Raw genomic sequence first — 25866 nt, 5'->3', positions numbered from 1 at the left:
AATTTAACGCTCATGGGTTTTTTTTTTTCGTTTGATGCTTCTTTCGAAGCCCAGGGCTTTAAATAGTAAAGCGAATTGAAATCCCTCATTCCTCTCATAAGCATATATTGGATTTTCATTGGTTGCTTTTAGGCGCTACAACAATGCAAGCACAGCCAGCATTATGCTAACGAATTTACATCTTCCGGCAATCGGTATAAAGTTTCAAGCAAAATAATTAAGAATATTTTTGATTGTGCAAACATGCGCATCCTTTAAAATATCCATTTACATAATCCTCATTTGATGCATATATACATATGAAATATTCGTTGAGTGCGAGTCCAGTGTGCAGTAAACTTACTTTTGTATGAAATGTGACTTTAAAGCAGTCCTTGTTGTTGTTTGTTACTGTTGAAACGAAAAGTGAGTTGCGTTTAGCATGACACTTTCTGCTTAAATCAAATAATCATTGAGATCATTTTGATTAAGTTGTCTTTTATATAAAGTTATTTGAAATATGTTAATGAAAATTTCTCTGACCGAAATAAATTCTTATACTAAAAGAAAAAGACATTCAGCATTAGGCAACACAGGCTATCGGCTCTAATTTATAAAAGTACATTAGATATTAAGTCTAGCAGTTTTAATAAAGTAAGATATTGTATTAATATTCTGTTCCCGTAGCTGATTTTAGAATCCCCATAGGATTAGTTACTCCAAATGCAATTATTCTGGCCAAGGAACAGTTAAGGCAGTCACAGAGAATGTGCTTTATAGTGAGAATTTGTCCCCCAAATTGCAGAGGGGAATTCTCGAAAATGCTTGAATCTTGACTTTCCTAACATTTTTTGGATATAAAGGTAGAATTAATTGAGGGTTAATTGCAGAGCAGTACCGATGATGGTATTGTAGATATCCTTCTGTAAATTTCTCTTTGACTTTTCTTCCAATCTATCTTTGATGATCCAACTTTTCCATGACATCATCCGTAATTAGAGGTGCAGAAGGTGCGATGTATGCTGATCGCCACGCCACTCGATCAACCTGCTCATTCCACAATAAACCGAGATGACTTGGTGCCCAAAGCGTTTCAATTTTTTCGCCGGGTGTTGTAATGATATTCGTTAGTTTGTTGATGGTGTTCCATCTCGAAGCCGAAGGATTCCGTATAGTTTTAAATGCAGACAAACTGTCAGTAGCAATGAAGGTTTTGAGTTTTTTTTACATGGGAAAGATTCGCAGCGTGAAGGATAACTCTGGCTTTGGTTGTGAAAGTTGAAGCACTTTCGTGAGATATGTGATTGAGCAGATCCTGCCCTGAAGCATCTATGCATCTGCACAAGCAGTTGGCGGACCAGAAAATTTTCATCCATCTGTGTAAAAAAGATTCCAACTTGGTTTTTTTCACGAGCCACGAGCCACTAGGAACACAATTTTGATTTCATGCATTATCACGCACGAAACAAAGGAGAAAAAATAGTTAAAATGAAATGCTCCGAAATATGTGAGAAGCGAATAAATGAAATGACTGTAAAAAAACTTTGACAGCATCTGCCGGCCATGTTTAACAATGTTATCGACGAATATTATGAGAAATCAAGATAAAAACGTCGCATTTAGTAAAAGGCAATTTTGCGTTTCACTAAAACCGAATATTCGTACATACGTTATCACGATGACCAAATTGCAGAGGATAAGGTTTATGCTCCAAATTTAAACGCTTTGCAGAAATTATTTTCTGTCACGTAAGGTGAAAAAATGGATGGGTGGAAAAAGATTTGCCAATAAATCAGCTATTGGTGATTATTTATTTGGGGGGCACAAGATGATTCTCATTACAGGCCTAGTGCTGAAACTGTGGAGTATTGGTGGGAACTAAATGCAGATTGCGTTGGGAAATAAAAATAATTTTTTCTATATTTTTTGTACATTTTTCTATTAAGTCGATGTCGAATACTTCTGGAATTATCCTAATAATCCAAGTCGCTACAATTTATACCGGAAAAATTTCAATAAGAGAAAAAAAATTGAATTTTAGATTATACACATACGATAGATTACGAACACACATATACATATTTCCGATATTTGACGAAAGTATTTAACGCTATTCGCGACATATATGATATACATTTGTATTAAAAGGAAAGAACAACAAACACTTTGCTTCTTGATTTTCGAAAAGAATTCAACGTGAAATCAGTTATATATATGTATATATATATATTCGCAATCGAAGCGAAAATTGAAAATTATAAGAAAGAATTGCTAGGAGCTTTACGAAATTTGGCTGCAGATAAATTGATCTTTTGGACAGCCTTCTCGCACTTTGATCAGCTTGGCAGCACAATTCGTACCAATGGAATCAAAGGTTGTATCGATTCTAGCTGAAATCTGTTAAGGTTATACTATCACACTATAACTCCACTTGCCCATGGCTTTGTTTTTGAAATGCTTAGAAAGCAATTACAGTTATGCTTTGGTATAAATATTTACAAAGACAATCTATAAATTCAAACTAGCTCCGGATCGGCTAGCCGTCTAGCCCGAAATTAAGAAAGTAAAGCGCAATTCTTATAAATAATATAAACGGCTATCGATGAGTATCTAAAGTTCTCGCGAGGTGGTCGAATTTATTTGCATTGTTTTCTACTATTTCCATCTCGTCAGCATTAAACTTATGATGAATACAATAGCCCCCACCTCTGGTCATTGTTGCTTATTCTTTGCAAGACTGAAAATTCTGTGCCAGCTTATACAGCGGGTATTATGGTCGCCAACTAATAGTTTTTTAAATCGATGAAACGAGACAGCTTTTGGTGGGGAATTAATTATTTCTTTGAAAAAATACATATTTTGAGTTTGCTTTACAATACGAAATTGCTTATCAGAATAATTCTTCTCAGGAAAATGACATTAATTACCAAAAACTTCGCCTTATTATTGCCCAAAAACATTTATCAACAATCTGTTTAATGTGAATTCGAACTCGCCGTCTTTTTCATCAAAATTGATAAATCGCCTCTAATTTAAGACTTAACTTGAGACCATTTACTCTTTATTGATTATTATTTGTTAATCGTATGCATGATGTGAAAAAAAATCCACCTCTCCAGTTGCATAAGCTAGCTTTTGCTGAGTATTGTAAACTAATGCCGTTAATTTTATATGCTCGTGTAGCTCATCAATATGTTTTACGGCGGATTTTTACATGAATGGTAAATCACACATCTTTGCACAAACACACAAAAATTATTTAAATAAAACAAAGTCTCACTTTACATACTTTAGGTATATATAAAAATATGTAGATATACATGTATTTATTCACATAAATATCTAAAGGCTAGAGGCTATAATAAACCTGTTTGTAAATGTATGCATGGCTTGGTAAGCGAGTATGGCATCACTTGTTCTGCTGCTTTGCCACATGTTTTATTTGATTTATTTTATGCAGTGAAAATTATATTAAATTTAAGCATTGCATACTTTTGGGTGCTTTTGTACAAACGGAAAAAATTAAAAAGAAAACGAATCTTTAACGTATTCCACTTATAATGTAAAAATGTGTATGTATACATATATATGTAAATGCCTATGTAGATATTTACTGAAGGCAATTGCACATACGAGCACACATACATCGAAATATATTTGAAAAGATTTATTTGCTTTTAAATTTTTCACTAAGGCAATTTGCAAGAATTTAAATGTATTCATATGTATACATATATATATATATATATATATATATATACCCCTATGGTAGCATAACATATGCATGCGTAACAACAATCGATAGCAGTCTGTGTATATCATTTGCAAGTTTAAGTGAATCTCTTGAGTTTTCAATTTTTCTGTTTTTAGTGATTGTGTGCCATGTGTGTACCCTTATATGATTGCATACAATTGTACACAATCACACAATCGTATACATTCACAGGCATGCATGTAAATATATTTTATATGTTTATACTGTTTTATTATGGCTTTTACATTTGATATACTTGTGCTCACTGGTAATGGTATTATTACCCACTTCTTTAAGTGTATTCGAAAACACTACAATGTATAAATACACATATAAAGAACGTGTATATAGACATGCATATATATATATATATATATATATATAGACATATATATGTATAGATATATAGACATATATGGCCATTGTGGTTCAACAAACTCCTTCCACCCACAAGTTCACGTATCTATGAAAGAAGAATCAGATAATATGATGACGGGGTAACTTCTTCTTCCCTTAGACACGGTATTTATATTTTGTATTAGACGTATGTATATAAGTGCGTAATGTGAATATGTCTCTTTTAAAGTAGTGTAACATATGCACTAAGTAAGTAACGAAATATATCCTTTAAAAACATCCTTTATCCTTTCTTTGTTATATACTTGTAAAATCACGTACATTTACACTTGGAAAAGCTAATAATTGTATTGCCATAGTTGGATGGTTAATATTGCCCTTTTAACACAAATTTACAAATTTATTAAAACATTTAGCGACGTATCTATTATATTAAGTTAAATGTTTGCTTTCACACTGCTATAGCAAATTAGTTCGTTTACTTTTGTTATATTAATTGACATATTTTCGGAAATAATGTTCATATCTCAATGCACGTACAGTACAAGGTTTGTGATAGGCTTAAATTGATGAGAGGGATTTTATAAATTTTGATCTAACCATGCTCGCCTGCCTGTGTGTACGTTCGTTGTTCACAATTCCTACGCCCGAAACGATTGACAGACGTACTCTGAGCGAATAGTCATAAATCAAGTTTGAAAATGATTATAATCGTTCATAAGCACGCTTCAAATAGCTAGGAAACTTGGAACAACCGCAAGTAATAATTGTACAGTCGGGTGCAGACTCAATTTTCAATACTTTTTTATAAAAACTCGGTCATAATTTGGCATAAAAATTAACCTTACCGAATTTGGACCAGGCAATATGACCAATCACTTAGTGGAGGTAGGTCTCCCTGTCTGTGCAACACGCTGATGCTCAGAAAGTAGTGACGAAAGTAGACTACGACCAATTAAGGATGACCAAAGCTCATTGACATTTGAATCTGTGAACATTGCCTTTTATCTACTCGATGTACGCATCTTATAGAAATTCTTATATATGGAGCAGAGGCCACAAAATTGATTTACATGGTGCAAATTACTTCTTATATCCAATTAATGCTATAGGCACGTTTTTACTATAAAATATTGAATGCTTGATATTTCTGCAATATAAATGCTTAGCTCTCATAAATACGGGTATATCAAGTTTGCGCGGATGTTTATAACAATTGGAAGAATATGAGATAGATCCACCTTTCATGGCGCCGATCAATTTAGAAATTGTTTCTGAGCTTGTCTATCCGTCTGTCCGTCTTGCTTGTGGTGTTCAACTTATAGATGACAATTTTTGAGATATAACGGCGAATTTCGGTATACCGACATGTTTTAGCATAAGGACGAACAATGTTGGCAATAGTTCCGATCGGGCCATTTCTATGCTCACTTCCGATATAATGTCTTATTTTGAAAAGTCATTATATGAACACCTTTATTAAGCGAAGTGATAAAAGGTATTTAATGACGGTCCGAGGCCCCCTAAAATATTTTTACTTGTTTTTTATTTAGTTCTCTTCACAAACTTTCTATTAATAACTTAGTCATAATATTCAGCGTAAAAGGCATTTCTGAGAGTTAGTCTAATTCGGCTCTTAATTTATTCCAGCTGAATATCGAGTGCAAATAAATGAATAAATAAGCAAAAAAATTATTGCATATAAATAAGCAAATGAATAAAGTAATTTTGCGGAGTCATATGTGAATGTTACACGAAAAAAAAAAAAACAAAATTCTCACAATTTATGGAGTTTTTATGTCCTGATGTATGATTGTAAATATTATGAATATGATGAACTAGTTTTTTTTTTTTTTAGCGTTCGCCTTATTGGGATCGAAATGAGCAATTTAAAATTACTCGCAGATATCAGACGTGGATATCTTTAACCGCTTGTGAGACGGTATAGTGTACTGTAAAAAAATGAACAGCAGAAAGAAAAAAAATAAATAAATTGCAGTGTAATGACACGCATATGCTAGCTATTAAATTTCCAAAACAATCAAATGTTTTAAATATGCTTTTGTTTCAATGCTAATGATAATTAAATTACAATTTTTTAAATTATTTTCCATTTTATTAGATATCATAATTAAAAAAAAAAAGAAGAAAAAGAAGAAAAAGAACTCGAAAGATTCCTTTATGTTAGTGATTATGTGAGTTATAATCGTATAAAATCAAAATGTTAATTATATTTTCGGGCAGAGAAAATATAATATTTTCGAACTTGTTTTATGGGCTATTTGGGTTATTTTTGAATGCTTCCATGCTGGGATGGGAACTTGATCCGCCGAAAACCTTCTATGACCATAAGCAGCTGGCTTATGCATTCTAGGGCATTATACAGACAGTCGGCCATAAGTATTATCCAGATTATGTTTGTGCTGTAATCTGAATGGCAGATCCTAATAATGTCTTGCCATATTTTAGTGCGGGAATATAAAAGCGTTAGATTTATCTAAAGCGTCGCGCGAGTAAGTTAAAAAATTTCAATCTATGAATATTCATTCAGATTTGTACATAAAGAGAGAGAGAGAAAGAGAGAGAGAGAAAAGTAGAATAAGTCTATGAATATATTTGTTTACACACGTAAAGCTTTTCGTAAATTTTTTATTTATTTTCTGTGAAACCAAACAAATATTTACTTAACGTAATTGTTCATAAACTACTGTAAACATACGATTGAAGCAAATGCAAAATACAGAAATGTGAATGGCAGATAATACGACAACACGAATCAAAATAAAACGAGAGCCTGATGAATATGCGACGGCGTTAGTTAAAGTAGAAATTTAGAAATTTCTGTTTCGCCTAAGGGTTGCTTTTAATAAATAATAAAAAAACCAACAGCATAATAATGATTATAATCATGAGTGAGAAGGAGGAGAGAGAATAGGAGACATTTCTCTTCTTCTTCTTCTTTTATTTTTTCTTCAAGGATTTCCAGAAAGCATAAAAGAATTTTTGTTATAATAATAATAATAGTAATAATAATAATAATATAGAATAGAGCTTAAGGCAATTGAAAAACGATGCAAGAGATTTCCACCGAAAACCTCTCTTACTGACTCATTCTGCTTTAGATGGGTTACTGGTTAATGGTTGCTGGTTGCTGGTTGCTGGTGGAGGTTATTGAAAATGAAGGAAATATATATATATATATATATATATATATAAATGTTGTTTTTTCATTTTTTAATAAAATGAAAATCTTTAGCACGAGTGCATTACATACATAAAATGAGAGTCAAGAAGTTTTTTAAACAAACATTTCTCTTAATAATATTTTTATTTTGCCTTCGTTTGAGAGTTTGATACCTGACGCGATTTATATCTTGTCTCTTTTGACAATATTCCAATTAAAATGTCAAGCATTTTTATTTGCCTGATGGATATTTATTTGCAACTCACCTGACTAAGTTCATCTCTTGAAAGTCGCTGGCATTTGGGCAGAAGAGCTTGCATATCATCTTCGAATTGTCCGTCACCACAGCATGAGCTGTCATTGGCATCTAATGATTGAAATTGGTCTGATGCATTATCGTGTGGCATTATTACTGATGTTGTTGCTGGGGGATTAATACTTGACACCATTCCCGCTGATCGGCTGGCAGCGGATGCATTAACATTTCCATTATTAGGACTTGCGTTAAAAGATGAATTTGTTTTGCCACCGCTGCCGCTACCGCTGCAACCGTCAGCACTGCTACCATCGCCGATTCCTACGCTTAACGAACAACCATTGAGATCTTCACCATTATTGTCACTTCCCTTAATGGAATCTAAACCACAAAATGGTAGAACTTGATGGCTATTATTATTGTTATTGCTGCTATTGTTATTATTGCTGTTGCTGTTATTGTTTAAATTTGTAAAATTTGAAGATGATTTAAGTTGATTCGGCTGACCTAATAAAGTGGTTACAGACGAGTCGGAAGATCTGTAAATAAAAGCAAATTGTATTATGATTATTATTGTTGGGGTATAATGTCCATAAATACAGTTACAAGAACCTAATTTTCTTTTGTCTGTCCGTTTGTATGTGCGTTTGTGTGCGTGCGCGTGTGTATGTACGTATGTATGTACGTATGTGTGTTATTTGTTCGCTATGCGAGCTGGAGATAGAGGTCTTCGAGAGATACTACTGACACGCGCCGTGCTGGCGTCACGATTCGCCATTTGTGGCACCTATGTACAAAAAGTAGCCACCCACCCCCCGCACACACACTCTTCGTCTACAACTGTCCTCCATTGGACCACCGTTAGGTATTACTTTGCGAAAGTTGGTTGCAATTAGCGCGCGTCCTCTGGCGGAACCTTCTCAGTGAAACACAATAGGCTTCCGCTCCTTCTGCTCTCTACCCGTTGTCTTTCTAAGCGTCGCAATTCTTGACACATCCTAGTTAGGAATTTGTCTATGGCGCTCCAGGTGATGCTGTGTATGTGTATGTACGGTTTGCGTATGTATGTTTACTTCCTTGAAGATAATAAAAATTACGTAAGGAAATCAAGAAAAACATTTTCTCAAATTAGTTTCAAATAATAGCGTATCTCTTTTAGCACAGGACCGGGGATAACGTTTTTTTACATGCACATAAATATAAATTTCAGTACGTACAGCAATAAATCATCTCCTACTTTCATATAAATATTTTTTTGTGTTCCTAGGATTTGCCATTTTTGCATTGTTTTGCTGCCTTGATAAAACGTCGCAGGCGCTTTTCTATGCATTAAGAGTTGGCATTGCCGTCTAAAGCCAAATACCCATCAACCGAAGATAGTTTATAATAAATATTCCGTTTCGTTTGCAGCATCACGATGTACTTTATGTACCATGAATTTAAACTTTAATTTAGATTTGTGTGTCTGTAACGCGGCAAGCCTACGTAACCCTGCAGGGAATATGATTGCGATTTTTCTTGAATCATCAGTTTTGTAAAAGAACAGGTGGGTAAAGAAGTGAAAATATTATAGAATTATTTCTAATTTTGATACTTTCTATCGGTTTTGGGAAGAACAGCTAAGAAGTTCGAATTTAAATTATCAACTGTAGGCGTTTTATCGAACTGTACGGTACTATGCTGATAACGAATTTCTAGGCGATTTTCGTAAATCACATTTAAAATCTGGGCATCAATAAGAAAATAAATAAGAAAGATACCTAATAAGAGCAATAAAATCCGTTTCGCAAGCTTTTTTGTTTGCAAGAATTTTTTAATTTTTTTTTTTTTGCTTTCCCGCAGCCATTTTCTCTTCGAGCTTCTTCTTAGTCCATGCAAAACTGTCAGATCAGAAAACCATATTATTACCGTCACTGCCGTTTTATTTACAACTAAGATGACCTCTCGAGGCTGTTACCATCAACAGTGGATCAGCTCAAAGAAGTCATTGGTAAGCAGCTTGCCCTCTTCCATAAGTATATTTCATTCTTTTTATAATTCTATATTCAGTTTTTAACCTCAATCTTGTCTAATCTTCTAATCTGTCAATTTTGATTGTAATTAAATGGAATTAATACGAGAAAGACTCATTTGAGCCTTTGCCGTAAAACAGTTGTTCTAGGGGTTTCAAATAAATAATAGATAGACGGTGAGAACGAAATCTATTGAATGCTGGGATCGCGAGGGCAATTTCTTTCCAAATTTATACGAGCTTGCGTGTGAAATGCTTTAATGAATGCTTTGGTGCGTTAATGTGACGACGGATTTTGATATTCAATTCATACAATGACACCCCGTAGCCCACGTCTATTATCGTTTTACACTCTTTAAGCGATGTAATCGATGAACATTGTTTTGCGGATTTGAATAAACTCTGGCCATAATCTTTCCCGCTTATGCTTATGCTTGCCCCCTAGCCCGGCTTGGTACATTTCTATCCGACAAAATACATTCTTCCAATTCTCAACGTGATTCCCATCGCATCTAAAAGTGCGTAACGAGGCGGAAACTCAAAGTAAATTCTTTAGTGTGATAACAGCGTAAATTTGTTTCTTCGGCGATTGTCAAGCTTTTTTGCATTCAATTTTTCGTCTAAAGGCCCAATCTTAAAGAGGGTGCGAGGCGCGATTTTATAAAGTAATCAATTTCAACACATGCACAACTTATTGTGCACCTACTATTTACAAAACTCCCTCGATCGTTTATACTTATCATAAAAACGCAGATAATTCATTTCAGTTCAGTTCAGTTTGAGCTTAAATAGATCCAAATAATGAATAATTAATTAATATCTGTAAATCCCTTTTAAGGGGGCGCGTATCTATCTCTATATAATAATTACTGAACAAAGTTTTATAAATTATTTGAATTCAAATTGAAAGAAATATTGATTTTAAATTTTCTTGCAAAATATTTTTCGTCCTTACGCAAATATCCGGTTAAGAATGCACGAATGGAGAAGAAATCATGCACAGCAAGGAAATCATACAAAGTTTTTAACTTGTTTGAAGAGACGGGTACGTGTACGAGATGATTATTTGGTTATCATTTGAACAGAGAGAAAGAAAAGCAAATTGCAAAACTGTAAACAAAGGCAAACCAACTTTTCGACAATGGAATAAAAGACAACAAAAAATATATATGTATGGACTTTGGAATATATAAAATATACTTTCAATCACACACAAACACAATTTTTTATAGATTTTCATTACTACAGTGGGGAGTCGTTGCTTGGCTTTCATTTGCATGCATTTAAATGAGAACAAACCCATAGAAGTATTCCGGCTGAGAAGTTTGCTAGAAAGTTAAATAGCAACAAATATGTGTAATAGTTGGGTAATTAAATAAACTCATGTTCAGGTTTTTATCGAGTTTTCTTTTTTTTTTTTCTTTTTTTTTTTTTTTTAATAGCGGCTGATGGAATATTCATCAGCGATCCCATAGACTCCATATTAAGTAAATCAGTGCAAGATTTTCGTTCGATTTATCATTTATTAATTTATTATCCTTTCAGTTTATCGTTGAATTCTTTACAAGGTCGCAGGACGACAAATAGATATAGCAACTGTTAGCAAACTCTTGTGATTTTTAAATAGAACCAACGTTCAAACAAAATGTGTCAAAATCTCAGAATATCCCGATCATTACCTTTACGAGTCACAATTGCTTTCTGCTGTAGGATTCTCCATCCTATAGCTGCCTGTCATCCTACGAACTGATCATGTGCTGCGTTAATGCCCAATCGATGGCGATAGCTCACAGAATTCGCAAATGAGAATGATTCGTCTATGTTCGGGAAATTCGTGAGGAGAGATCAATTTTGGACTTCTATTGCCTAGCAATTGAAATTGATTTAAAACTTGATATAGTCAGTCAGAAATATTTTGAGAATTCTTACACTCGTCATCGATCGATCAACAGTTAAGCAAATAAAAATAAAAAAATAAATAAAAAAATTAGAATGCTATAGTCGGGCAAGGTCCACCATCACATACCCTACATACCCTACACCATTTCGCTGAACTAATATATACCAAAAATGACCATAAAGTACGCATTATTTTTATGTAAATGCATAATTTTCATGGAAATGATTCCGTCCCTCGGCCTAACCACCTCAGTAGGTCAAATTTCATCGAAGTGTCTCGAAAATTAAGACCTATAGCTTGAATACAAGAATAAATGGACAGACGTTAGACTAACATACGGTTAGACAGATAGACGGACAAGCTTTCAATCCAGCATCGTTGTCGGACTCGATCAGTATAAGAAAAGGTGCGCCTATGCTCTAGCGCAAGTCATGGACGTTACAATAAAATCTTATTGTCTGCTCGCGTTATCTTGAGAAGATTTAAACCATTTTTCCTCGCGATATTTTTTTCTAATTACAAAAAATGCTCTCTCTTAATATATCGAGGTTGGGTTGTAGACAGCCTAAAGTTTTTTTTGTTTTTTTTTTTTTTTTGAAATCGTTTAACGTTATCTAAATCAGCTCAGTTCAGTTAGTTAGTTACCTTTGAAATAATTTACTCTTTCTTGAAGAACAAAAGTTTCTCCCTAAATTTGATGTATATAGTTAGCGAAAAGCTAAATAGATCAGGCGACCGCACGATTAGAATAGAATTGAGTTGAGGGATTAATGAATGAAGTTTTAAAGAAATAAGTAAAGCTCTGACATGTTATTGGATTCAAAGAATGTTATTTACATCTTCTCATAGTTAAGTTGATAATTTTTACCTTTCGCCTATTTAAACGGTGTGGATGAGTTGTTTGTGTTTTTTATGTCCCTATATATAAAAGTAATAAAAATGTTTGTAAATACAAGCAAGCATTTGTTTTTTGAATTTGTAAACACAGAATTCAATTATTATTCAAACGTTTTAAACGTTGCTACTTATCGTTTATTATGTATTTATTTTATTCTCTGTTTAATTACTTGAAAAAAGTTTGCATTTTACAGTTGCGTGACTGCTTAGAAATGGCAACTGAATGAAAGTTTTGATTGTATTGTAATTGAATTTCAGGTTTTTCGAGTTTTTTAAAGCACCAGCAACAATACAATAACAATTGAAATAATAGCTTAAACTTTTTAACGAAATTTTCCAATTCCATCACAACAGCATGCATAGAGTCTATGGAAAGTTCACCTTAAGGCATTTTTGAAAACCTTTCTTCCTATAAAGTAATAATCGTTCAGCGTTAGTATGTATGAAATACAAGAACGAAGAAAGAATAAACCAAAAAAAAAAAAAAAAAAAAAAAAAAAAAGGAAGAGAATAACAATAAAAATATAGATTCCTTTTCCAGGGTGTAAGCAGAAAATCAGATTAAATTATTAATTGAATTTAAAATTTCCTTTTGATGTTTTACGAAAATGGTTGCAGTAAATCATTTTACAGCCGGACACGAATAAGTTTTTTTTTTTGGTTTTTTTTTTTCGCGAATATATTTATTTTTTCAATACGTTTGCAACATCCAAGAGGAGACGCGACATCACATCCTGAATCAATTTAAGCATGTCCATCCATCTATGTAATGTCTGTCTGTCCGATGATGGAATGCATGTCGTAAGCATAGGCTTTTAGATTTGCCACAAACATTGTAAGTCCCTGCAAGCAGATTAGTATTGCAAATGGGTTAAATCAGTGAGAATATGGACATGCCCATAGCATAAAATGAAGATGAGACTACGTCTGTACCGATCAAAATTCACCTGGATGATCGTACTTTTTTGTGCGAAAACGTCTGCAGCACACAGAAGGAAACCTCACAGATTCTGCAAAGTCGATAAGTTATTGAATAGAATCAAACATTGAGTCCATCGAGACATGTCTGCCTGTCAGTCAAACTCTCTAACACAAACGTTCGCACGACAACTTTGTCGTGCAGTGAATTATTTGCAGTGAAAGCGTTTTTTTTTTTTTTTTTCTAAAATTTTAAATTTTCTAGAATTTCTCGAATCTTCTAAAACTGTACTACTCGCATTATGAAATTATGAAACAGCACTTTTGATAACCAGATGATAAAAATCCTATTACATATGTAAATGTTAGGTATACCCACAGAGCAACCATCGGAAACAATAATGTTCTCCACTTAGCAAGCGAAGAAAAAAATGAAGACAAATGAATAAAACAAATGAGTAGTCCTTCAATTGCTGATTGCGGGAGAAATTATGATAAAGATCATTTTGACTAATAATGCTAACGTTCGAAATTAGCCTAACAAAAGTTTAGACGCAGGAGTTTAAGGGTAAATTTGCTTTTCACACGCAAGGCAATTAAGTCGTGCTTGTAAAATCATCAAGCAATAGAGAGACGCATATGATTTCATTTTTCACATTTACGTTCTGTGATATATTAACACAAAATAATATATCGTTTGAAAACAGAATTCATCATTCCTACATATATAAAGTAAATAAATGTTCATCTATAGTATGGAGTGATAAATAGAATAGAATTTATCACCATACTGTACAGTGCAGAATATTAACACCTTAGTGATAAAACAATAAACGAAAAGACAGGAAATTGAAAATCATGGACCATAAAATCCTTTTATCATTTCATAGCATACTTTTAGTCATTTCATAATGCGAAATTTTCAACCGAAGTCAATAATTCGCAATAAAGTTACTATCACTAAAGTGAACCGTTTCGTAGTTAATAAAACAAAAAAAAATTAAAAAAGATATCATCCATCCAACCAACATCAACAATCATTCACGTACTGAGCACAACAAAGACTTGTTGCCCTGGTTTTTATTGTCTGCAATAATTGGATATAAAATAATATAATAAAAAGTAAAAAAAAAAAAAATAAAAATAAAAAAAACCACACACAAAAGAATACTTCGCGTCCATTTTCAAAAGCTCTTTATAGAAAAATATACCCTTACGAACGTAACTATGGAGCAAACGCTAAGTGCGGTACTGTTGAACTAATTTGTATTTTTTACTTTGTTTTATATGCGCTTAACAACATTAATTAAACAAAAATGGTTTTTTTGCTGCTGATGCCTTTATTTAACAAACCGTTTTCTAACATTAATAGAATCCCGACCCATTAACTTATGTGTGGCATATAGCGGAAAAGTTTTGCTTTCATGGCTCAACGGAGTGAAGTGACTCTTGCTGCTGCGGTAGTCAATTAGTCGTGTGATAAGTTTATGCGCTTGTGTGTATGTATACGTATGTATGCATGTATTCGTATAGGTGAAATCATGTGTTTTTTTTTTTTCTTTCGTTCTCGTTCGCTTTCTTTTCCCCTCTATATCTGTCTCTCTCTCTTTCTCTCTCTTTCTCTCTAACACTCAACAATTATTAGATGACTAACGATGAAAGCAATAAAGTCATGATGCCACAATTTAATTAAATGGGTAATAATTCAGATAACAATGTTTAGCAGAAGCTAATTTACATTAATAGCATTTAAAATGCCTTCTTATAAATGTACCCAAATTTGGGCGCTCTCTACCCCTTATCAGATATATTAACTTACCGTTTATTACTCATAAATTGAGAGACTTCACCGTATCTTCGTCCCATCGGCGCCTCCTGAGGACTTAATAATGTATCGCAGGATGGTAAGCTGCGACTTTTCACACTACTTTCCATTTCACCATCCATGATATTGCCTTCATCGACATCTGTTGAACTGCTCGCATCGCAGCTACCATCTAATTTGGCATTAACGAAATTATGCAGTTTCTCACGCAACGAATAATCGTCGATACAAGACGAAGCATTCGATATGCAGTTCTTTCGCTCGGCTTCCAGCTCATCGATGGCATTACTATTTTCCAAATCTTGATAATCATCTAAAGCCACGTCATCACCTGATGTTGTTATTTCTGAAGTGCTGCTGCTTGAGCGCGATACGCAACTATCAACACTGGCTATGGAATTACGATTCCTAACTATATTATTGCCATTATCTGGTTGCAAGGCGGCCTTCCGCTCTTCCATATCCTCTTCATCGGTAGAAGAATGATTTGAGCATATCGATGAATTTAATAGTTTCACCGATAATTTTTCAATCGTCTTGCAATCTTCGATAATTTCTTTGCAATTTTCGTTAACAATTTCTGAATCACTCATTCTAAGCGATCGCGTTTCTTCCAAATTAGGCGACTCTAAATCTTTTTGCGGTACAATAACAAGGGAAGCACGTTTTCGTAGCGTATCATCTTTGGTATTTATGGCTTTCATTAAAGTTTTATCGCTCTTCGATAAAACAATAACCTCAATTTTGGAATTATCATTGTCTGTGATCGTCGTAGCAGCAAAATTTTGAGTTGTGTTTGTTTGTTGGGTTTTATCGATACCTTTACTATTTAAAAGCGGACCCGCAGTTAGATCACTTGACATTTTGTATGAATTTTTCTTTATTTATTTCGTATCTCTTAATAAAACATTTTATATTTTTACTTTATGTCTTTGAAACATAAAAATGGTTTTTTTAATTTTTCATTCTTTACCTATATTGAATAAACGATTAGCTTTTTCATATACATTCATTGAACTTTACACGATACTGTTTTAGGGGTTGATTAACATATCATTTTATTTAAAGTTAAATGTTATTAAACTATATAGCGAACGCTAAAGTAATGTTTTATTCACATAAAATTGCGAGCATTTCCCAATTAAGAAAGAAATAGCTTTCAAGTAATTATCGGTTTGTTTCAGTGGGCATGTTTAACTACCGCTGGTCAACTGCATTTATTTAAATGCAGTAATAGTAATAACAACAATAACAACATTACCATGAATAAAGAAATTTAAAAAAAAAAAAAACACACACACACACACACACGCAAAATTACATTTTGCAAACATGTGGAAACGTGACAGAATGCCTTTATTACACATACGTACACATGATTGATTATTATTATTATTATGATTCTGATATGAGCTGAATTGTAGTTTGCCAATAGAAACCAAGTTTTTATGTCCGCATTACGTAACTCAAAAGGTAGTTTTTTCTAAAGTCTGTCTGCCTATAGACATAAATGCATCTTTCTTCTTCTCCTATGTAGCCAAACGGATATATTAAATTTCTGAAACGATTGTAAATCTTGGAAATATGCATCCGATTCATAGATATATATATATATATTCTTGATCAGCGTTCATAGCGGAATTAATTCCAGTGTTAATAGTCATGTTTGCTAAAACTTGGTCTAGAGAAATCAAGCTTGATGTAGTTTTTTTCGCATCACTCTCATCAAGCCAAGTTAGTTCAGAAAGTAGCAAAAATTAATTAATAGACTCGTGTAACAAGGAAAATTTATTATTTAATCTAGTCATATATGCATCCAATTATAATGAACAGAGAATCACATTTTAATAAAAATAAACCTTAGTTAAACGAAAAATAATTCTTACTTTACCCAGACTTCCATTGTTTTCTCTCTCTATATATATATATATATAGATATATGTAATTAAATATATGACGCGTCCTTGAAGGGGATATCGAATATACGTACAACACGATGATGGCCAAGAAAATGGTGGTCAGGCGAAAATAGGAAGGAAATAGGGAGTGGGTCCTCGATGGATAATTGTTCTGAGCTGTTCACTATAACTATGACCAAACATGCCTCGTCTACCGCACTGAGATTTGAACCCGCCAACAGTGAACAGTGATAGTGGCAACTCTTGTCTGCCCGGCTATGCCTAGACTTTGCTTTTTTCCTAAGCATATAATTTCTTTGCTTTGAATAAAGGGATGAGTAAAAGTGCTCCAAAGAAAATGTTATTTTCTCCAAAAAAAGGAAATTCACTCAATAAATAAATAAGTAATTTATAAATATTGCTTTTTTTTTTTTTTTTTTTTTTTTTTGATGATAAATATAAATAAAACTTAATATGATTTTTTATTGTTAACGGTATTGTAAGTGTGTTTATTTTGAAAATATTGCAAGTTCGTCTTATTTGCTTGGTAGTCACTTGATAAACGCCAAACTGATTGGAAAATCTGTGGAGGGAAGTGGAAATATTTAACTGTAAATGCATTCTCCATTGAATGATTTTTAAAAAATTCGAAGCATAAATTGTTTGCTTATCCTAAGCTAACAGTATTAATTGCATACTATAAGAGGAATATGTTTGTATTGAATCAAGGCTTGCATAACATCATCGTAATCATCAAGTTCGCGTGCACTGGCCAAAATAGAACTATATCGTTAGTCTTAATAGGGACAAAAGCTGTTCACTCCAATGACTCCAATACAATAATTATCGCACATAATGATCGCAAAGTTTTGTTGCCGGGCACGAACTAATTCCTTGCATATCCCTTAGGGGTTACTAAAATATTTTATTGATTGAATAAATATTTATTTAAAATTGAAAAACATTTTATTTTTATTACGAAAACAATGCCGATGCATTAGAAACGATTTTAATAATTCATTAATTTTAAAAGTAAGGCAAGTCCAGAACTATAAAGGCTTTTGAAGTGTGCTGAAGTGAACTGTATCGAGAAAAATGGTCGACCAAGGTAGACTACTATATGGTTTGCAGTTCTTTTTATAATAAGAAATAGCAAAGAAGTCTACTTAAGCATACGCTATGCGCATACGGAGCTTATGTAAACAAATCTGAAACAAATAACAATGCTACAGTCGGGCAAGGCCGATCATTAGGTACCCAACACCATTTCGTCTAATTGTTAATATAACAATAATTGGATCATTATTTGCATATTTCATACATACTCAAGGAAGATACTTGAACGTCAACGTGATCTAAATTTAGAAAATGTAATTTACTTGTCAAAGATTTCATATTTTCCAGTTGCTTTCACCACAACGAACAGCGTTAGTCTGTGACCCTCATAGAAGAGTTTGTTCTCAGCATTGTCTAAGCAATAGATCTATGCGATTCAAATTCCCTATCGTTGATTTAGTAAAGATAAACGTAATTCGTAAAATATTAAAAATTGTACCCTTTTCGACATATGGCCTTAGTTTTCATTTTAGAACCCTTATATGGGCTGGAATGCAAGAAATAGACCTACCGGGTCCAAATTCGGTAAAGTTAATATTAATGCGAAATTATTATTATGAACGAATTTTCATCAAGAAGTATTGCAAATTAGGCTTTTTTACCAAATAAAGAATGAGTTTCCTTCGGAACGATTATGTGATAAGTGGTTCAAAAAATTGCCCCACACGAGCCAAAGTTTCACAACAATTTAGGCTGCTGAAATTCTAAAAATTACAATATTTTTTCTTATAAACGATTTATCAAAAGAAAGCGTTGAAAAAGTGGTTCGATTCGAATCATTTCCAATAGCGTTCGTCCACGTCAGTGTACCCTAATTTCATCTCGAAAATTGCAACCTGTAGCTTGCGCACAAAAATACATGGGCAGACCACAGACGGACAGACAAACCTAGATCATCTCAGAAAATGATTCTGAATCGGTTGGTGCCTTATCTCACATTCTTCCGGGTGTTACAAGCGTCCGCTTAAATTTAATATACTTCGTATGTAAGCTAAAAATTCGTATAAACCTATCCGTGGTGATGAGCGTGAAAACAGGAATTGATTTGTCAGAGATTGTACTGAGTCTTGGAAACTATTTATCTTTTCATAATCTATAAAGACAGTTAGGCAGGGAAAGTCCAAGTTTTATTAAACCGGTAATGCGGTAACCAAGTCATAGTGTTAGCCGACTCAAGCTTAGATTACATGTCGGTTTATGCAATCGGCTAAAGATGCTAACGGACGTAATCGTGAATTCGTAAGCTTCTAATCAATATTGAAAAGTGGACACGTACATAAACTGAAACGTTTTAATTTCTTTATTAACTTAGCTTCCACATATTAAAAATGAATACAGAAAGCCAAGCAGACCGGCCTATCCAGATAATTATGTATATAAAAGTTTTTGCTTCTATCACTTGTACTCATTATTTCCTGAGTACGATACTTAACGGCAGAAACGGCACACATTTAATAGACAGCATCGATGTTTCATGTTTTCAAACCGATAACACATTCATTTATGTACATGCACGCATCGCACCCATGCGCCCATATGTAAAGTGATTTATTTGTAAAACAATACGAACAGAATTTTGTTACACCTTTTAGTCCCTCGGAGATTCTAATGTTATGTTATGTTGAAATGTTTTTCGGTTCATTGTTTTTTTTTTTATTTTTTTTACTTTTTGTGGGGCGATTTCTCTTGATGTTGCACTTCGTACACGTGTTAAAGCCATAAATTACGATTAAATTAGAAAATTGAAAAATTAAATAAACAAAACTTTTCAACTGTATCTACAAAATATATTCGACTGAGGGATGTTAATGGCAAATGTTTTCGAAATCTCATAGTATGTAATATGCACAATATCAAAAACAGAAAGAACAAAAAAAAAAAATAATCGTTGACAGGTATGCATTTCAGCAAATTATTAGGAGGAAGTGAAAGCAGCAGCATTTTTTTATTGCCGCACACGAGTTATTGTCATCAGTTAATCGTTTAGGAGACTCTAGCGAGCGAAAAGGGTTGCGCCCTCTCTACAATACCACAATACCAAACACGGGCCATTTTGTCTATAGTAAAGCAACCAGGTTTACTCTTTGATTTATTAATATTGTTTTTATTACGTCGATTGTTATTTTTCTTCTTTTTTTTTTGTGTTTTTTCTTGTAACTGTTCTTCTGTTCTGGCATCTTGCACAATTTCCGAATCACACGTAATTGGTTAACGTTTCCTTGCAAGCTCACTAAAAAACATAGGCCAAGCAATGAATGATTGCTTCTCTTAGATGACACTGCGAATTGTATCTTAACGACTATCGCATTTTTCCAATTTACGAAACTACTTTTGCTCTTTGATCTTTTTCGTGGACCACAAGTCATGGACCACAATGGAAATAACATATACAATTAGTGTACGCGTCAAATTAAAAAAAAAAGAAAAAAAAAAGTTCTTTTTTATTTCCATATCTTTGTGTGAATAGTTCGGCGAACGAAGCAAATTTTGATTGCTGTTCTTCACGAGGGAGGCAAAAAAAGGAAAGAGGTTTTTTTTTTTTTTTCTTTTTTTTTTTTTAAACTCGATAAAGTCTGACGGAACAGCGACTTTTGTAAGTGTATTCGTGCAAAGTAGGCTTTTCTTTAAAAGTCTGAAATCTATTTAGTGTAAAAATTTCTTTTAGATTAAGTATTAATTTAACATAATTAATTTATTAAAATGAATTTAGCAAAAAATGCAACAAAGGCATTCTCTAGTTTGAAACCATTCACCATATAACATACAATCCGAAATAGCGAGCGTCGTCGAATTTTTCAAATGTGCAGAAGCCCAGCCATTTTAGACGAAATAGTGTTAATCCAAGATTTTCTAAGATATGTAGCATCCGGTGTTCCCTTTCTCCCATTGAACATTGGTACCATATATATATATATAGTAGTGAAAATAGTTGCCATCATTTTTCCCATCTTTTTGGCAACCGAGCGATACCAATCCATTTACGCACTTTGGCAGCATTTCGAAACCGCGTATCAATCAAGCGATACTGCATCGACCTGAACAAGTTGTGATTAGAAGGCGCTATGTCTTTTGAGTATGCTGGTCGCGACAAAACTCGTTGACAACTCTTGCGGCGTGTGGCTGAGCGTTGCCATGCAATATGATGATTTCGCGATTCGGACTTTGGCGTGGCCAGGCTAGGAAATGTCACCTGTATTCACTTATATTCCAGCCTCATTCGCAAAGTATTTTCGTATAAATTCACGTGATATAGGTGACATTTTTTCATTTGGATGCGCTAGAGTCTCAAATTTGTGTACTCTTCAATAGCCATTTTTCGCTTATATAGTTCCTATAAGCAGAATTTGAATTTATTTACCTTGTTCGAAAAGTATTTTCATACGGATTCATGGGGCGTTCACAAAAACATTGGACGTTTTTTAATATGGACAGAGTAGGTTTCCAAATCCAACCATATCACGTTTCTAAACATTTCACGGAGCTTTGTTAAGAGAAATGGTAGGTGTCCGCGCTAGTTAAATGCGAATTTATCTTCACACCGTCACACCCTTTTCACGACTATGTAAAAAATAAACTACTTATGGAGATTAGATCCATGCAATTATTTATTTCGCATTGCGAACATTGTTTGTGTACTTTATGGAGGATTCGTCTATTCTTGAGGCCTGCTGCTTAACCCAAAAGGAGTAAAATTACTTTCCCCGTATGATTTTTCTGAAAGATAATCGGAAATAATTCGATATTGACTCTGATACTCTTCTTTGGCATAATATTTTTTAACTAAGTTAAGTCACTTTTTAAGGGACCGGCTTTCAAGTTGTTGAGACCAAATGAAAAAATACTAAAGCACGCCCCCTCCTTCTTCTTTTTTCATACAGTTTTATGGACGCTTGTAAAAACGCTGACGACAATTAATTCTTACAACGTGACATTTAAAATTATTATTTTATTTAAATATATGACCACTGTACGCGAACACACATATATATACAACTTTTGCATACTCGCAAGCAATAAATTTAAATATTTTCATTGCTGCTATTGTGCATTAGTTGGAGTTTTAACAAATTATTTTTAATTCTTCGTTCTTTACATATATTAAGCAAAAATTTTTTTAATCTTTCCTTTTGTTTTCAAAACAGAAACCGTACAAATATTTGTACATGTATGAGTGCGGGGCCGACCCTTTGTAACGTCTTTTATGTACAATGCCAATTATAATCCCTTATAAGTGTTGGGTAGGTTGGTTGGTTGTTTGGTTGGTATGTCACCAAATCCACTCGCATTAAAAGGGATTTTTTTACACTTTGTTGATTTCTCTGCTTTCACTACGAATACCGTACATACGTTCGAACATGTATAACTAACTCTACATATATACATAATAAACACATATACATAAACTTTTTTTGTGTCTTACTGGTAATTATGCGATTTGTACGGCATTCTTTGTTTTATAACGACTGCCGATAGAGATTAAGAGTATATTAACTTTATCCTTAATTTTGTAACAGCATATAAGAAAATTAAAATTAATTCAGTTATATCCGTGCCCGCATCGCCCATAAATCTCATTCATGTATGCGTCTACGCGATACAGACATAACTTTTGTATATATATTGGATCGTCAAAATTAAAAATTGGTGGATAAGAGATTATGTGCCATGTTATACAGTAAGCATATAATGTATTATCTTCAACCATATATATAGTATATATAGTGTGCGTGTGCGTGTGTGTGTGTGTGTGTGTAGGAGGTATGTATATTCATATCGATATGTTACTAAGTGTGCTTTTTGATGTATTTAAGTGTAAAATTCGAAGACAATTCATTTCCTTCTGCCACCGGGGGTGGCAACGGGCCAACTTTAATTTTCGTATTACTGCCAGGGCGAGAACAAGGTCTAACCATTTCTAAAAATTCGCACTTTCTGCAACCATTTGCCTCATTTTTATATGGCTTTATAGCTTAAGAGACAAAAAACACCTTTCATATTCGATAGCTGTACGAATGGACCGACAGTGAGCAACGGTTTAATCCATTCGCAGAATTATTGTTCGCGAGCAAATGGAATTCGTTGAAATTTTGAACATAGCGGATGGGTCGCGGCTCGCGAACCGGCGGTTGCCCATGCGTATTACATACGTACACACAAAATCGATATGGAAAACCGAGTTTTATGCTAATAAATTTTTACATAGGTAAAGACAAATCACGTGTATCCGTTAATTGTTTATAAGTCGGAAATGAATGCAAACTAGGAGCGTGAAACCAATTCAGTTCCCAGCTTCATTGAAACGCATTTGGTTGCGCTTTGCGCATGACTCTAATGGCTAACCAAAAAATGCAATTAATAAAATGAGGCATGAAAGAAACCCTTTGAGGAAAGATACGGAGAGATAATACAAAAGGACCTAGGGGATCTAGAAAGTTGTGTCTGATAATCATAGGACGTAGCGTAAAGCAATCTCATAAAAGAAAACTGAATGCTTCAAATTTCATTTGTCTACATATATATATATAACACAAGTTTATCGAAAATTTGAATGAGTTGTGTACAAATGTATCCGAGTTAAATACAAAATCGATCCATAAGTTCAATGTCATAATAAAAGTAAATAATTTTCAAAGCAGGAATCGTTCAGTATTGATTCGGCTGAATTTGGCGAAATTATTCTCCCTGTTGATTACTTCACAAGTCGGGATTAAAAATGGAGATGATGTCTCATCAAAAACGATCACTACAATTACATACACGGATGCAACCTTAAAAAAAAAATGTGAATATTTTTTCTTAACAATTTATTAATTATAGAAAATGTGGGTTTGCATTTTAAGACACAATTATCGCCATGAACCATGCAAATATTCTATTGAGAAATCGTATCAATCGGACCGTAATTTTTATGCACACATTTTACACTAGAACTCGCTTCACTCGTTTTACTAATCCAGTACCATCTGGTTGTTTGTGCATGCACATAAATATGCGTGTAGATGTTTTACACATTCCATGCAAACGCATATGCTTTTCATATGAAAGGATTTCCAAAAGGTTGCTAGACAACGAAAGCTTTAAATTATGTTCTTGCAGTGGCGTTGGGAGAAATATTATGAGCTGGAGACAAGAAATCTGCAAATACTGCAAATTTGAAACTTTAAAATGTTTAAAGCTTCTTGTAAGACAATCAGATTCGGCTCGGTCCGAATCGTTTGTACCTACCTTTATTGCTGTAGCTTATTAGAGTAATGAGTTAAGTTAAAGACAATATTTGTTTTTGCTTTGAAAAAAAAAAAAAAATGAAAAATATTTTTACCGTAGGCGAATAAACGATTGGACGTACGGTGGGACGAAGAACATCCCTACATCGATTTAAAATCAATCTAATCGAGAATATATATACACTTTCGGGTCCCTCCGAAAGTCCTTTCTGTGTGTTGCAAACACTTTGATATAAGAATGAGGTTTCGATGGTTTATAAAATTGGGTTTGTACAAGTACTCGAAAATCATTCATTCGATAATTTCGTCTATTGTAGTTGATGAGCCATAACTAACAAATCCATTTTTTTGTTTTTTTTGTTTTTTGGCTTTTGAGAAAAGTTCACGTTGCACTGTGGGCAAGTCTTTTGATCGATTCAAACCATCTTCAATACTATGTTATTGCGATCAATCATTTCGAATATTCTCGCCGGGAATATTTATTTTTTGCAAAACAGACATCAAGACGGAAATGCTTCAAACTGATTCAATTTTGTGAATGTGATGCTGATTGAAACAGGCCTCGCAAGCGTCTTAACAAAGTGAATATACTCGTTACCCTTTAGTGGTGGAAATAAAAAGGAAAAAGTATATGGAGGAGTGAAGCTAGCAAATCGACCGCTTTTTGTTATGCTTTAATCAATTCTTTGTGGGGAAGATATAAATTTATACAGGTATACACTTATAACTATATATACCTGACAGACGTATAAACGTTAAACGAATGTAAGTTTATACTTCGGTCCACCTGCGCTTAATATCCTCGTAATCAAATCCTTTTATATTTTCATGCTTCATTACTTTAAACTTTATCCAAAAACGATCAAATTTCTTTAACTCGCTCAGTTCTTCTTTTCACTAGTAAAACACGAGAAAATACGAGAAGCACACACAAACCACAAGTAAATTAAGTATTATTCGTTATAAAAACATAATCCTTTATAGGCGGCCGCCTTAAAAAATATTGTGCAGGACGTGCGTATAATCCAAGAGATTTATTAACACCCGCGACTTTGCGGTTAAAGAAAGAGAAGGAGCAGAATGAGAAGAAGAAGAAGAAGAAGAAGAAAAATGATAAAATGAACTCAAATTTTAATTACTTGAAACATATTTTTAAATACCGAAGGATATAGGTGCAAAAAGGGGTAGACAAAATAATATGAATATTTCGTTTATATGATTTTATCTATCCCTGTCTGTACAAAAACAATCTGCCCTTATTGCACCCATAACACGAATAGAATAGTCGGAGAAAATAAAGTTGTTGAGAGTAATGATCGCATAGGCATTTTTGGAGATTAAACGATCGTTGAACTTTTCCCCCAATAAACTCATTTTATCCCAATCGAAATGATCGTAATTTTTACCATAAAAAATCAATTATCATCTAGAGTTTCGCTGCTTAGTTCATATTATTTTGTTTATCGCCGGCTATATTCATTTTCTCAAAGCGTTCGCAATATTCAGTTTTAAGTACTGGGTCTGTCTATGGGCATGTCTATCCTTCC

General features: G+C 33.5%; 1 protein-coding gene across 1 annotated transcript in view; it reads right to left on the bottom strand.

The window, feature by feature from the left end:
* Nucleotides 1-16991, bottom strand: part of LOC119637208 (protein sprint) — an 81571-nt gene extending 64580 nt beyond the window's left edge. Inside the window, exons 1-2 of the mRNA XM_038033066.1 lie at nucleotides 15076-16991; nucleotides 7541-8069 (exon numbers count right to left, since the gene is read on the bottom strand). Coding sequence (XP_037888994.1) covers nucleotides 7541-8069; nucleotides 15076-15944 — 1398 coding nt within the window. The 5' untranslated portion in view covers nucleotides 15945-16991. The remainder of the gene's footprint in view (nucleotides 1-7540; nucleotides 8070-15075) is intronic.
* Between the last annotated feature and the right edge of the window lie 8875 nt (nucleotides 16992-25866).

The sequence above is a fragment of the Glossina fuscipes genome, unplaced genomic scaffold (genome assembly GCF_014805625.2).
Source record: "Glossina fuscipes isolate IAEA_lab_2018 unplaced genomic scaffold, Yale_Gfus_2 43, whole genome shotgun sequence".
NCBI classification, from domain to species: Eukaryota; Metazoa; Arthropoda; class Insecta; order Diptera; family Glossinidae; genus Glossina; species Glossina fuscipes.
The sequence above is the reverse complement of the archived record's forward strand: the minus strand, read 5'-3'. Positions and strand labels throughout refer to the sequence as shown.